Genomic DNA, 14,591 nt, shown 5'->3' with positions numbered 1-14,591 from the left:
GTGGTTATAAGGAAATCAATATTTTTTGGTCTTTATTACAATGTATGATCATATAATATATGTATTACGGAAATGGCTTCTTTGTAATTGTCTTTGACATTATAATGCTTGGCTTGAGGAAGGAAAAATGGAAGACACAGGGAGGTTCCTGATGACCTGTAATATTTATATATATATATATATATATATATATATATATATATGAATGAGAGAGAGAGAGAGAGAGAATGTTCATATATTTTATCTGCTGCCTGCATTAATAATCAGTGCTCTTCCAGCAACATGGCTGCAATTTTGGTTTGCCCTGAACAAAAACGGATTTATAATGTACCTTTAAATTTCAGTGGCATATAGGAAAACGTATGAGTTTGCATACCCCACAGTATCGCTTATCAAGCCTGGTCCTATTTGTGCAGCCTTGTAAAAGAGAAATAGTACCATTGGTTGCATGTAAAACCTATGTGTAAGTATAGGTGTTATTCAGAGCATAAAATTCAGAGTGTAGAATGCATTATTACATTTTTAGAGGAATTTATTTAGATATATGAGCCACTCTACCATACGGCCTTGTGCAACTTAGATTTTTTTCGATATGGACACCCATATATTAGGCCGTAAAGGAGGGAAGAAGTGTCTTAAAGAATGTAAACAGCAATCAAGCCAAGAGTGCAACTTATGTATTTGGGTCATTGAATAACAAACTAATTTGTATCATGTTTAATTTTTCAGACCTTGGTCACAGCGGATTGGGAGACCATTATGAGAATATTCACTGGGGACAGCAGCCCACTTTTCGAAGTGAAGCCAATTGCAGCTGGGATAAAGTGATAATAGACAGGACTGACAAGGAAGCGTGGCCTTCCATTACAGGAACTGAGACTGAGTCTGCCTCAGAATGTACTACAGACACTGACTCTGCCTCCAACTGTGGCTCAGAGAACAGTAGCATGGCTACAGGGAGTGCCCAAGGCAACTTCACTGGACATACAAAGAAACCCAATGGCAATAATGGCACCAATGGAGCACTCATCCAAAGCACTTCTAACCAGACTGCCCTTGGAGCTGGTGGAGCAAATGGTAATGGAAACTCAGCCAGAGTGTGGGGTGTTGCCACAGGTTCCAACTCTGGCTTAGCTCATTGCTCTGCCAGTGGTGGGGATGGAAAGATGGACAATATGATTGGAGATGGTAGAAGTCAAAATTGCTGGGGTGCTTCCAACTCAAATGCTGGCATTAATCTTAACCTTAACCCCAATGCCAATCCAGCTGCCTGGCCTGTACTCGGACATGAAGGAACTGTGGGAGCAGGCAACCCTTCCAGTATTTGCAGTCCAGTCAGTGCCATAGGTCAGAACATGGGCAACCAGAATGGGAACCCAACGGGCACCTTAGGTGCTTGGGGAAACTTGTTGCCGCAAGAGAGCACAGAACCACAAACGTCCACTTCTCAGAATGTGTCTTTCAGCGTACAACCTCAGAACCTTAACACTGATGGACCAAATAACGCTAACCCCATGAACTCTTCACCAAACCCTATCAATGCAATGCAGACAAATGGACTGCCGAACTGGGGCATGGCTGTTGGCATGGGGGCCATCATCCCACCCCATCTGCAAAGCCTTCCTGGTGCTAATGGGACATCAGTATCTCAAGTCAGTGGGGGAAGTGGTGAAGGAATGGGCAATTCAGTGTGGGGGATATCCCCAAGTAATCCTGCCACAGGAAACAGCAATTCTGGGTTCAGTCAGGGGAATGGAGACACTGTGAACTCAGCATTAAGTGCTAAACAAAATGGATCCAGCAGTGCTGTGCAAAAGGAAGGAAATGGAACAAGTGCATGGGATTCAGGACCTCCTGCTGGTCCTGGGGTCTTAGCATGGAGCAGGGGCGGTGGCAACAGTGGCGTTGGTAATATGCATGCTGGTGCTTGGGGCCACCCAAGCCGCAGCACCAGTAATGGTGTCAATGGTGAGTGGAGCAAGCCCTCAAACCAGCATTCCAATAATGACATCAATGGGAAAGGATCAACAGGGTGGGATAGCTCTAGTGTTACCAGCCAGAATCCTGCCATGCAGCAGGGCAATGAACAAATAAACTCTTGGGCCAAAGCTGCAGCATCTGGCAACACAGGTAGTGAAGGAAGTAACGATAGCAATGGGAGTCAGAATGAAGGCAGTACTGGGAGAGAAGGAACTGGAGAGGGTCGAAGAAGAGACAAGGGGATGATAGACCAAGGACAAGTCCAGTTGCCAAGGAATGACCTTGACCCAAGAGTTCTGTCCAACACTGGATGGGGACAGACTCCTGTAAAGCAAAACACTGCCTGGGAATTTGAAGAATCTCCAAGGTCTGAACGAAAGAACGACAATGGAACTGAGGCCTGGGGTTGTGCAGCTACTCAGCCTTCAAACTCGGGGGGCAAGAATGATGGGTCCATCATGAACAGTACAAATACCTCTTCAGTATCTGGGTGGGTCAGCTCTCCACCTGCAACGGTTCCAACTAATACAGGTTGGGGCGACAACAATAACAAAGCGCCAAATGGCCCTGGGGGGTGGGGAGAGCCGACAAGTTCTACTGCTGTCAATAATGCTGCTGCTGCCAAAAGTGGCCACACTTGGAGTGGGACCACAAATCAGGAGGACAAGTCGCCTACTTGGGGTGAACCTCAGAAACCCAAATCTCAAAACTGGGGAGATGGACAGAAATCAAATCCAGGCTGGACTTCAGGCGGTGGAGATTGGGTTGATTCCTCATCTGTCTCGGGACACTTGGGAGATGGGAAAAAGAATGGTTCTGGATGGGATGCTGACAATAGATCAGGGTCTGGCTGGAATGATACGACGCGTTCTGGGACCAGTGGATGGGGAAATGGCACAAACAGCAAGGCTAATACAGGTACGAGCTGGGGGGAATCTTTAAAGCCTGGTCCCCAACAGAATTGGGCTTCTAAATCCCAGGACAACAACGTGAGTAACTGGGGAGGAGCTGCTTCTGTTAAACAGACTGGATCGGGATGGGTTGGTGGACCAGTGCCAGCCAAACAGAAGGATAGTAGTGAAGCAACTGGGTGGGAAGAGCCTTCTCCACCGTCTATTCGGCGCAAGATGGAGATTGATGACGGTACCTCAGCTTGGGGCGACCCAAATTACAATAACAACAAGACTGTAAATATGTGGGATAGAAACAATCCTGTAATCCAGAGCAGTACCGCCGCCACCACCACTACCACCACCATTATCAACGCAAACATGGCTGAACCTCAGCCACCGCACCAGTCAAGTGCCCAGTCAAACCGGTCCCCGCTGCTTGGTCCAGGTATGATACAAGTTTTGGTTTCTCAAAATAAGTTTGCTTCATTTTGGAAAGAAATTGAGATAAGGGGGATGTAGGCAGTATTTATTTATGTTGGTTATATATCCACTGTCTCAAAGGTATGTTCATATTTAATATGAATAAGATATAGAAGCGTTGTCAAAAATATTGTAAATTTGTGATTTTATTTTCCATCCAAAAGTAAAGCTCGCAGACATAAGAGGCTAACAGCACAAACCTGTGGTTGTCTACTCAGAAGTAAGTCGTATTGGGTTCAGTGAGACTTACTTCCAGATAAGCGTGTATAGGATTGCAGCCTAAGTTTGAAAACTTCATATATAAGAAATGATCAACAGACAATATGCCATGAAATCAAACTGGAACATTTATCTTTTGAAATAGTGATTGCAGCACTACCAAAGACTCAGAAAAAATGGAAACAGTGCGAAGAAAGGTCAGATTATGCAATGACTTTAGTAACTGGATAGACACACCGAATCCTTGTCTTAGAATATATATAATCAAGTAGGTGTGTTTAAGGCCATAAACTGACAATTCTTTGTAATATAATGGCTGTCACTTAATCTGAACACAATTGTGAATTCATTAGCACTTCAGAGAACAAATCCTAAAATATTCTCTTCATAATTTGTGCCATATTTTCTAATATACTTTTTTAGTTCTGTTGCCGAATGTTCTCTATGTTGTCCGGTCTTTGCTGTCCATTCTCAGGCACTGTACATCTGTTTCTATTGCTCTGGCTGTCTCCTGCCAAAGACATATTTCTTCAATTGTGGCTGTTATCCAAGAAGCTGCTTAGTTGTTGGAACCAGTGATCTTTATTCATTATCTCATACAAAGTTCTTTCAAAAAAAGAAGTAGAAAAGTACACGTTTCATTTTTGTTAATTGAACAAAGGAATTAGCTGTGATTTGTGTTGTCATGCCACAACATAGAATTTTTTAAACTTCCAGTTTTTTACAGTAAATAAAAAACATTCCAATTATTAAGTTTTAGCTTATTGGATCCTTACAAGAAGAATACAACTCATATTGAGAGCTGGTTGTTTACTCAGTTTAACTGTGTTTGTGCCGTTTTCACTTGATAATGTTTGAGAAACTATTTTTGCAGGAGTTCTCATCCATTGTAAGGGGAATTCCCCATTTCTTATGTATTTAGAACCCCGTGCCCTTAGGAATGTTGCAGTAACCCTTTTGATCAGATTTGATAGGGTGTGTAATGAACACTCCCACCTCTGGAACCCAGTTTTGCTGATTGTATTGCATCTTACTCACATGGAGATAGATAGGTAGCAGGCAGCTGCCTGTACTCAAGCTTATTGTCACTGGAGTAGTGACATCATCAAGCTTGGGAAGGAGGATTTTAAGTTTGTATTTTTATACTTGTATGAAACACCTACTATTCCAGTGCAAAATAAAAGTATTCAGTACTTCAGTGGGATGTGCTCAACCAAGGACACAGTAGGCATGTTTCAGCCCCTGCCACATGCCCTGAAAGCCCCATATGTGCCCAAACAGCTGTGAGCTAGGAAAGAACAGCTGTGTGAGTCTACCCAAAGCACAGAGTACATGTGAAGCCCTACAGGGGTGGGAGAAGGGGCATGCCCCCCTTTTTTAGCTATTGTTTTACAAGGCTAGTGGTGGCTATGATGTGGCTAAAATTGGGGCAGGGGGGAGTCAGAGTCTGGGACTTGTACATTTCATTAAGTCCCTTCTGTCATCCCCCCCATGATTTGAGCACTGGAGCCCCTCTGTCACTGTGGTGTGGTCAAGGCATGCCTGGCAAATCAAGCAACACCCACCCAACTGCACCAGGATGGGTTCAACAACCCTGGCCTTGGTGTGCATGCTGCTTCTACCTAGAATGCATGGTAGAACTGCGGTTCTATATGTGCCATGCAATTACCAGGCTGTGGTAAATGTGGTAAGTGGAGGGCAGAGTAGAGAGGATATCACAGAGAGGGCTGAGTAGCCCGAGCCACAGAGATGCCAGCAGCCAGCACAACCACAATGATGCCATGGGGCTGCATTGGTGGCCAGGATTCCTCCAGATCAGTCTACCAATTCTGCAGCCTCCATTAAGTGAACAAGAACTTCCCCAGGCTCTTGTTGCTGACATTTTCTCCTTCCTAGCATGATGCATCTCTTCTCATTGCTTGGAAAAACAGAAAGGTAATCTCCTAGAAAAGCAGCAAATGAACAGAAACTGAATACTTATATGAATAAGATGTGTACTTAATTCTTAATAAAGATTGTGTTGTAACAGGGGCACTTCAGCACAAAGCACCATTTTATAGCTTCACTCTGTTTAAGCTTACGTCCTCCCCTGTCTTAAAAGCTACAGATTTAGATGCATTGCTCTTAAATCACAATCTCAACCTCCTATTATTTAGAGATAAATAGAGATAAATTATTTAGAGCAACTGAAGCGCCGCCACCCCCCCCCCCCTGAAGTACTGTTGGATTCCCCAGTTTTCCACTCTGAAGCAAGAGAGGTGTAGCTGAGTGGAGTGGTAACTATAGTGTTGGCCACCCCACCACATTCCATCCTCAATGTGGCTCTCCTGTACAACTAATTACAGACCAAGATTCTGTTATTCCAGGGCTGGGAAACTTGTGGCCATCCAGATGTTGTTGGAGTTCAACTCCTATCAGCCCTAGCCAGCATACCAATGGTGAGGGATGATGGGAATTGCAGTCTGACAACATCTGGAGGGCCACAAGTTGCCCACCCTTGTATTATTCCGTATGTATATTTGTGTGTGCTGTTCATTTGATATATATAGGTATTTAAGAGTGAGGAAGAGTGATTTGGTCAAGGCTATCCAGGCAGCCTGAATCAAAGACTTCCAGGACCAATTGTAACAATATTTGCCACAAGCTGTATATAGTGACATACTACTCATACATCGTAAAGCTCATTATGGGAGTGCCCCTCTTTGTATTAGCCATAGAAGTTCTGAAGCATAATGATTGTGCACCTTGCTAAAGCCATGAGATACATGAACAGGGCCCATAACAGGGGTAGCAGAAGAAGAAAGAAGGCTGAGTGGGGAAGAGAGACACATGGGAAGCAGCATTCTGCACCCCTGGGCAGCTGGCTCCCTTGAGTGAGAGGGAAACCTTCTCAGTAGCCTGCTTCGAAATAAGGGCCTGCTCGTGAGCAAGGCAACAGAGAGAGAAAGCTGGTGTGGATGGAATATTAAAAAATACTTTGTATTTTATTATATGGGCACCCAAAAATAGATGTTCTCTGGGCAGTTCACAGAAAATTAAAAGAATACAATTCAGTATTAAAATACAACATCAAGATAATAGAAAGAAAACAGCATAACAATTGTTTTTTCCGATAGAGGAAGAAATAAACAATTGATAATACAGATATATAAAAAACAGATGAAGGAAGAGGCCAAGGTAATGGGAGCTCTTTTGCTATCTCCAGTCCGGGAGAGAACTGGGAGCTACAGAGGGAAAAAAACAGGGCACAAATAACCCCCTTCTCAGGCCAGGAGTGGGGGGGGCAGGTCATCTCAGTGATCTGCTGCAGTCATATCTACAGGCTTTTCTTTACAGCCACAAGCCTACAAACAGGACCTGCATAAAACCTCCCCCCCCCCCCGCCCCGAGGTAGGCCTTCCCCCCTACAGACCTACTGATTTGTATAGTTTTTCCTGCCATGCTAGCAGTGGCAATGCAAGTGCTCCCAAACTTTAAACAATATTTGCCACCATCACAGCAAAGCGGCATTGGTACAGGCTTTCTTTTGGACTCGATGGTCTTGTAGGACCCTTCCAGCCCTACTGTTCTATGATTCTATTCTATGATTCTCTGGGTCACCTCACCCATAACGCCTTGCTCTGACAAAGGACCCCTTCCTCAGAGTGACTAGCGAGGTATGGGCCCATGCTCCAAGGAGCCTTGCAGGAGCACCATACACCACCACAGCAAAAGCAGCAGTGGTGTTCCAGGTCTGGCAGTGGCGATAGCAGCAGCAGCAGGAGGAAGGCAATCCAAGAAGATGCAGTGGGCAGGAGGCAGCAGGTGTTTGTGGCAGGCAAGAGCAGCAGCAAATTGTGGTCTGTCCATCCCCAGACTTGATCCACCACTCCTCCCAATCCTCTGCCTGAGACAAAGGACTTAGGGAAGGGGTGACCCTGCCTGCAAACATGTTCTGCTTAAAAATAAATGCTTAGGTTTTCAGGCTTTTGACAGAAACCTACATATGTTCTTTGGATAATATTACCCAACCTTGCTGTTGGCTCCAGTTCATATATTTGCCAGGGGCCAGTGCTAAAATTGCACTGGTGGATGAACAATATGAGCCCCTCATCTCCACTACACAGAAAATCTCCCATGTGAGCTGTATTATCTGTGCAACTGCCTGGTTGCCCGGAGGGGAAGAAGATCACATGGACAGGCCTCTGTGTGACTAGGCATTTATTGAGATGGCTCCCGCTCACATGGGAGATTATTGGCATGCTGATGGGAATGGGTTAACACCTCTCCCTTATAGCACTATTTCAGTGCCCGCCCCTAGTGAATCATGCACCTGGGCTTAGTAGTCCTTCTCGTTTAAGGAAATTAGCATGGTAACAAGACACACAATTTGAATGTAACTTAAAACTCTAGTAATGTAATGTCACAACTTTAATAACATGTGAAACTCTCTTATTTTGAGCCGTTTAAGTGACCTCAGTGACTAAGAGAATCTATTTCTGTTGGAGTTGTATTTATACATGAGCCATGTATGCATGATGCACTATTAAGTTTTAAACTTTTCTTGTCTCAAAACTGAATAATTCTGTGGTCCAGTGCAGTCTGCTGTGTGGGAGAAAGAAGGAGGACTCTTTTCCAATGCAGGCATAACATTTTTAATGTATTAACTTCCCATTTAGATAATGTGAAAGACATTTAGACCTGTAGAACTTCTCTACCCCTTAAAGGAAATAGCACCCTGGAGACAGAGTTCTTAATTCCCAGTACGTTCAGTGTCCACCCTCAGGTCAGTCATTCAGAACATCCAGCTCTAGGGAGGGAGATGGAAAATTCAATGCTAAGTCTAGTTCCCTAATGTGCGTTCCCTCAGGGCAAGTCAATCTTGAACTGGTGGGCTTTGCTGTCTGTGGCAGCACAATCTACCAGTTCTGAATTAGCTACCCACAGAAAGAATAGATGGATTTTATTTTGAGTATCTTTGAAACCTCATTTATTTCAGGAGTTCTTCCCTTGCACCTTAGAAGGAAAAGTGGGAATTTTCCCACTCTTATGTGGGAATATGGTTGACCAAGTTTTGCTCAAATTCTAAAATAAATCATGCTACGGTAGACAAAACAAATCCTTATTTAGGTGGTTTATTTTAAAGGCAATCATCTGGTTGTCTTTGGAAAATATATATAAAAAAAACTTCTAGACCTAAAGTATCCTTTTGTCCCCTAATGTATGTATAGGATGATGACCCTTTGCTGAGATATAGACACTCCTGGAATGGAAGTTTGCATCCGGCATGGTAACAAAAGAAACCTAGCTGTGTATAAACAAGTAAAAACCTGGATATAATCCTGCTTGGGTTTTCCACCCTAGATGGACTGGACATAAAGACCCCCCAGAAGTTACTGGTTCCAGCAAATAAGATGACGGCACAAAACTGTTCATTTACTGATGTGCCTGTTGGGCTATCCTATGATTCACTCTGTTGTCTTATCTTCTGTTTCCTCTGTGATTTTTTTTTGATTTTTTTTTGAAGTGGTTCCTCTAGCAGTGAAGTAGTTCTGGTACAGTGGGGTAGTGTGAAATAAGAAAGTTCACCATTTCTCTAGCTTACTTCTTGCAACTGTGCAGGCCTAACAAAATAAGAGAGAAATGCCAAATTACCTCTCACTGCCCTTTGCAAAAAGCCGTTCCGCCCCCACCCACCCCATACCCTTATATAGCTCAAATACTTCTGGGATGTAAGCAAAAAGCCGAAGCGTATCATCCGCCTTTAAGTATTCATGTGGATCCAAAGCCCCGAATGATGTTTGATGAACCTTGTATTCCATTAATTTAGGGGAATATATATAGCACTTATTTTCCTAAAGCATGTTGTTGTTTGTCCTAGCTCATAACCGGTGTACAAAATCAGGATTCTGAAGAACAGGACTTTTGTGTCCCCATAAATCTTTTACTTGTCGCCCTTCTAACTAGAATGAAATAAAGCAGCTTTCTCTAACCTGGTGCCCTCCAGTTGTTTTGGACTTCAACTCTCATCAGCCCCAGACAGCAGGTCCAATGGTCAGAAATGCTGGAAATTGTAGTCTAAAACATCTGGAGGGCACCAGATTGGGGGAGGCTGAAATAAAGTACAGTCAGGGCCAGAAATATTGGAACAAGGATAACTGTTTTGGCAGTTGGCCTCTGTACACCACCACATTGAAGCTGAAAGGAAGCACACCCAGATGGGAGCGAAGTCAGGACTTTCAGCTGTAATTCAAGGGGTTTTACAAAAGCGGGGCACTACCCATTCAGGAAGTACAGTCAGTGGCATACACACACACCCATTGTTGGTGGCTCATAAGTAATGGAACGAATGGCTGACAAGCAGCTGCATGGCCAGGTGTGGCCTGTTTCCTGGGTACCCCATGACCAATCAAGGAGGTAAAAGGCCTGGAGGTGGTTCTGAGTGTTACATTTGCATTTGGTAGCTGTTCACTGGAACCCCCAACATGAGGTCCAAAGAGGTGTCCATGCAAGTGAAGGAGGCCATCATTAGGCTGAGGAAACAAACCCATCAGAGAGATAGCAAAAACAGTGGGAGTGGCCAACACAACAGTTTGGAACATCCTGAAAAAGAAGGAATTAACTGGCAAGCTCAGCAACAGCAAAAGGCCTGGCAGACCATGGAAGACACCGAAAGTGGATGACTGCAGAACTCTGCTCATGGTGAAGAGGAACCCTTTCACAACATCTAGCCAGGTCAAGAACGCTCTTGAGGAGGTAGGCATGTCATTGTCAACATCTGCAGTCAAGAGACGGCTTTATGAATGTAAATACAGAGGCTTCACAACAAGGTGCAAACCACTGGTAATGCTCAAGAACAGACAGGCCAGATTAGCCTTTGCCAGCAAACACCTAAAAAAGCCTGCCCAGTTCTGGAATAAGATTCTTTGGACTGATGAAACCAAGATTAACTTGTACCAGAATGATGGGAAGAGAAAAGTATGGAGAAGGAAAGGAACAGCTCATGATCCAAAGCATACCACATTATCTGTCAAACATGGAGGAGGCAGTGTATGGCTGCCAATGGAACCGGGTTGCCGGTGTTTATTGATGACCTGACTGCTGATAAAAGCAGCAGGATGAATTCTGAAGTGTATAGGGCTATACTTCCTGCTCAGATTCAGCTGAATGCTGCCAAAGTGATAGGATGCTGCTTCATATTGCAGATGGATAACGACCCAAACCATATAACAAAAGCTACCCAAGAGTTTCTGAAGGCAAAGAAGTGGGATGTTCTTCAATGGCCAAGTCAGTCACCTGATCTCCACCCACTGGAGCGTGCTTTTCACTTACTGAAGACAAGACTGAAGGCAGAAAGACCCACAAACAAGCAGCAGCTGAAGGCAGCTGCAGTAAAGGCCTGGCAAAGCATCTCGAGGGAGGAAACTCAGCATTTGGTCATGTCCATGGGTTCCAGACTTCAGGCAGTCATTGACTGCAAAGGATTTTCATCCAGGTATTAAAGGCGATCCTTAAGTTTGAAATGATGTTGGTTTGTTCCATTACTTATGAGCCACCAACGATGTGTATGTGTGTATGCCACTGGCTGTCCTTCCTGAATGGTTCGTGCCCCACTTTTGTCAAACCCCTTGAATTACAGCTGAAAGTCCTGACTTCGCTCCCATCTGGGTGTGTTTTCTTTCAAGTTCAGTGTGGTTGTGTACAGAAGCCAACTGCCTAAACAGTTATCCTTGTTCCAATATTTCTGGCCCTGACTGTATACTTTGCTATCATATCAATAACTAGTCAGCATAGCTGTTGTTAAGCTAAGTCTACCTGAAGGTTGGGGAAAGTAAATTAATGTTATAGAATGGTTCTTGGTCTAGGTCAGAAAGGAATGTTTCAGTGCATGGGTCAGATTATTTTGATTGATTACACATACAAATAACCAAGCTACAGAAAATCAAAAGCAATTTCTTACCCACCTATCCTCTTCAGTGGTGGCCTGTCACCCTCTTCTTCCAATATGGTGCCTGCAAAGAGACCTGTATGCCTGATACTGTGGGCCTATGAAACATTATTCAAAATACCATGCTTTGCTGGGTTGAATTGTTTTTTGTGAGTGTTAAGAAATGCAAGTATACATAACTATTCTTAAATCACCAGTGGAGTTTGAATTGTTTCAGGGATTCAAATGCCAGCAATGCCCAAGTTGCTATTTAAGGATTTTTCTAACTAACCATCATCATGATCAGTTCTGCTATTTTTGCACTTGATTTGATCTCTTGAGAACTTTACAAACTATGGGTGTCTTAATGCATGTTATTGTTTTCACGTAATTACAACTAATTTGCCAAGGCATGAACTCTCTTGTTGTGAGTAATAATTTACATAATATTATGTGGCTCAATACACAATGTATTTAACAAAATGACTTATACATTACAGATTGCTAGTGATTAATCATTATTATTGAATTTAAAGAGAACCCAGGGAAACTGGTCCCTCTTTCTTTTTACTTAATAAATGAATACATGTTGCAGTGGAAATTGCAGTGTTCAGCTTGAGGTTAAATATACTGTTTCAAAGGCTGGGAGCTCTTTAAATTGTGCATTCTAGCTTCCTTTCTAATATTTAATTATACTTAATTTCCTCTATGCCAATATGTATGCCAATATTGAACTACAGAATAAAGACAGAAATTAGGAGAAGTCCTTCAAGCCAACTTCCCCATAAAATTTGGCTGATTGTTTCAATGCCATATGTGAACTTCATATTTCCTTTCCTCTATAGCCCCTAGCTTTATGAGCCTTTCCTTTCTGGTCATTCCCCCATTTGGCCTTATCATCTTTCCATCTGGAACAATTCCTCTTCCCCTAGGCCCACTGCACCTTTGTTATGCTGCTTCTCAGGTCCTTCCTCCAACTTTTTCTAAACCCTTTTGCCTGCCCTGCTCCTCTGTAAGATCTGCATGACTAAAATGAGCCAGATGCCCTTCTGCCTCTGAAAAAGATTAGTGCAGCTCCTCCAATCATTATATGAGAGCTTCACTACCACCATCAGCACCATAATGTATTGTAGTATGGTGTACAATATACATTGCCCTTATTTGGAGCCATGGGAGAGGAAATAGTGTATTCTTATGTCATTGTCAGGTCTTTTAAATTTTAATTTCTATATATAAGGAAATACCTTCAATACAGAACTTTAAAATGACAACAGCTAAAATGGGAATCCTAGAGGTTTCTGATAAAATCATTATAAAACATGATTGCTGCATTCCAAAGCTCAAAACTGCCCTATTCTGTTCAGTGTCAGGGTGTGCTCTGCATATACATCATTGCATAAATCAAGTTTGTCCCAGTAATCACATAGCTCTTGTTTATTGCAGTGGAGAATGGTGGATATGTCTGAACTTTATGTCTAGATACCTTATCATATCTTTTTGGCTTTGATTCTGGAAATACACATTCAGAACTTGAAGAATAATGCAAATTAACTCCTAACAGTTGGCCTTAGTGCATGTTGTGATAAAGTTCTCTAGGTAGGGAAATCGAAATCAGATTGATTTGGTTGCTGCACTCTATGACCACCACAAAGAGAGACCCAAGATGATGATAGGTCTATATTTATTGAGAGCTCATGTGTTCAGCCAAAAAGGCCTTCTTTATGGGTTATCTACAAAAAACCAAACATACATGCTTATGACATTATTTGGTCATTTCTGTACCGTGTTAACGTTCAAAGCCTTTTGCAGTCCTTATTTATCCTTACAGTAAGCCTCTGAGATCACTCCTCTGTTTTCAGACAGACCAAAAAATAAGGACTTATCCAAAACTTCCCAGCTGATGGTTAAGCAGGGATTTGGGCCAGGGTCTTGGGGAAACTCCTTCAAATACATATCATTAACAAATTTTATTTATCAGGGAGAGGCAATGTGATGCCCTCCAGATGTTTAGGACTACAACTCCCATAAGCTCCAGCCAGATGGTCAGTGATTTTGCAGTAGGCCAAAAACATCTGAAGGACACCAAATTGCCTACCCTGCCCTAGAAAGTTCAGCATTAACTTTCATTTTCTTTGTGCTTGAATAAGATGCTTTAAATTTGACATTTTGAAGCCTTCCACCAATATCAAAATTAAGAATCTAAAATGAAACACGCTACCTCCATAGCTTGTGGGTATCAGGCTGATTTGTCTGGAGAAAGTCAGTTCAATACTAAAAGCTAATTTTCCTCTATGCTTGGCTCATGGCCAGGTGATTAGTGGAATGATATATGCTGTCTGTGGCTTATCAACACTAGGACCTATGCATTGGAGCAAGGCACTGGTAAACAGCAGCGTGACGTTTGACCTTGCAGTGTTGCCTCCCATGGTAACCGTTCTTTTTGGAAAGGACCCATAGAGATTAGAGTAGAAAAGGTAGGCACAACCTAAGTCAGCTTTCAAGCTGCTTACAAAGGTAAGATGGCTCAAAACAAATTGTGCTGCAGATACTTCATTTCTGTTTGGGAGTAGGACTTTAAATGCAGTTAAGTCCTCCCCCCCACCCCCCCAGAAAGGAGTCTGCTCAAAAATCCATCTTATATATAAAAAAAACTGAGGATAAGGGTGAGTGGTAGGCAGAATTCTATAAAAGAGCAAGCAAATGTGGACTACAACAAAGATTTTACATCAGTCATGCTCCGTAAGAAAAGGCCTCCACATCTCATTTTATACAATAGTAAGACTAGGACAGTAGAGCAAACTAACCTTATACTGAGCCAGATATAAGCAATGTAACCGATCTGGTTCAGACATAAAACACTAACTATGGTTAAGTATTTGCACAAGCCTTGCACAAGCCTTGGGCTTGTGTGCTGTATCCTCCACTCTCTTTTGGTGCAGCTGCAAGAAGGAGATTGGAAGCTTTCACTTCCATTTTCAATTAATCATGGTTGATCATTATGTCCAAACAAAAAACTCTGCTTAACCTTAATTATGGATTAGGGAAACATGCTAGGATTATAAACCATGGTTTCAAGTTGGTTTGTTTCCCTAAATCAGAGGTGGGCAACTGTT

General features: G+C 42.9%; 1 protein-coding gene across 6 annotated transcripts in view; it reads left to right on the top strand.

Moving 5' to 3' along the window:
* TNRC6C (trinucleotide repeat containing adaptor 6C) overlaps positions 1-14,591 on the top strand; it is a 149,049-nt gene that overhangs the window by 77,365 nt on the left and 57,093 nt on the right. For all 6 annotated transcript variants that reach the window (XM_084838237.1, XM_084838235.1, XM_084838236.1 and 3 more), the window contains one exon: positions 730-3,318. In XM_084838237.1, the coding sequence (XP_084694363.1) occupies positions 730-3,318 (2,589 nt within the window). The remainder of the gene's footprint in view (positions 1-729; positions 3,319-14,591) is intronic.

The sequence above is a fragment of the Heloderma suspectum genome, chromosome 2, assembly GCF_057233095.1.
Source record: "Heloderma suspectum isolate Gila_16-S chromosome 2, 16-S_ref, whole genome shotgun sequence".
Lineage (NCBI taxonomy): Eukaryota > Metazoa > Chordata > Lepidosauria > Squamata > Helodermatidae > Heloderma > Heloderma suspectum.
The sequence above is the reverse complement of the archived record's forward strand: the minus strand, read 5'-3'. Positions and strand labels throughout refer to the sequence as shown.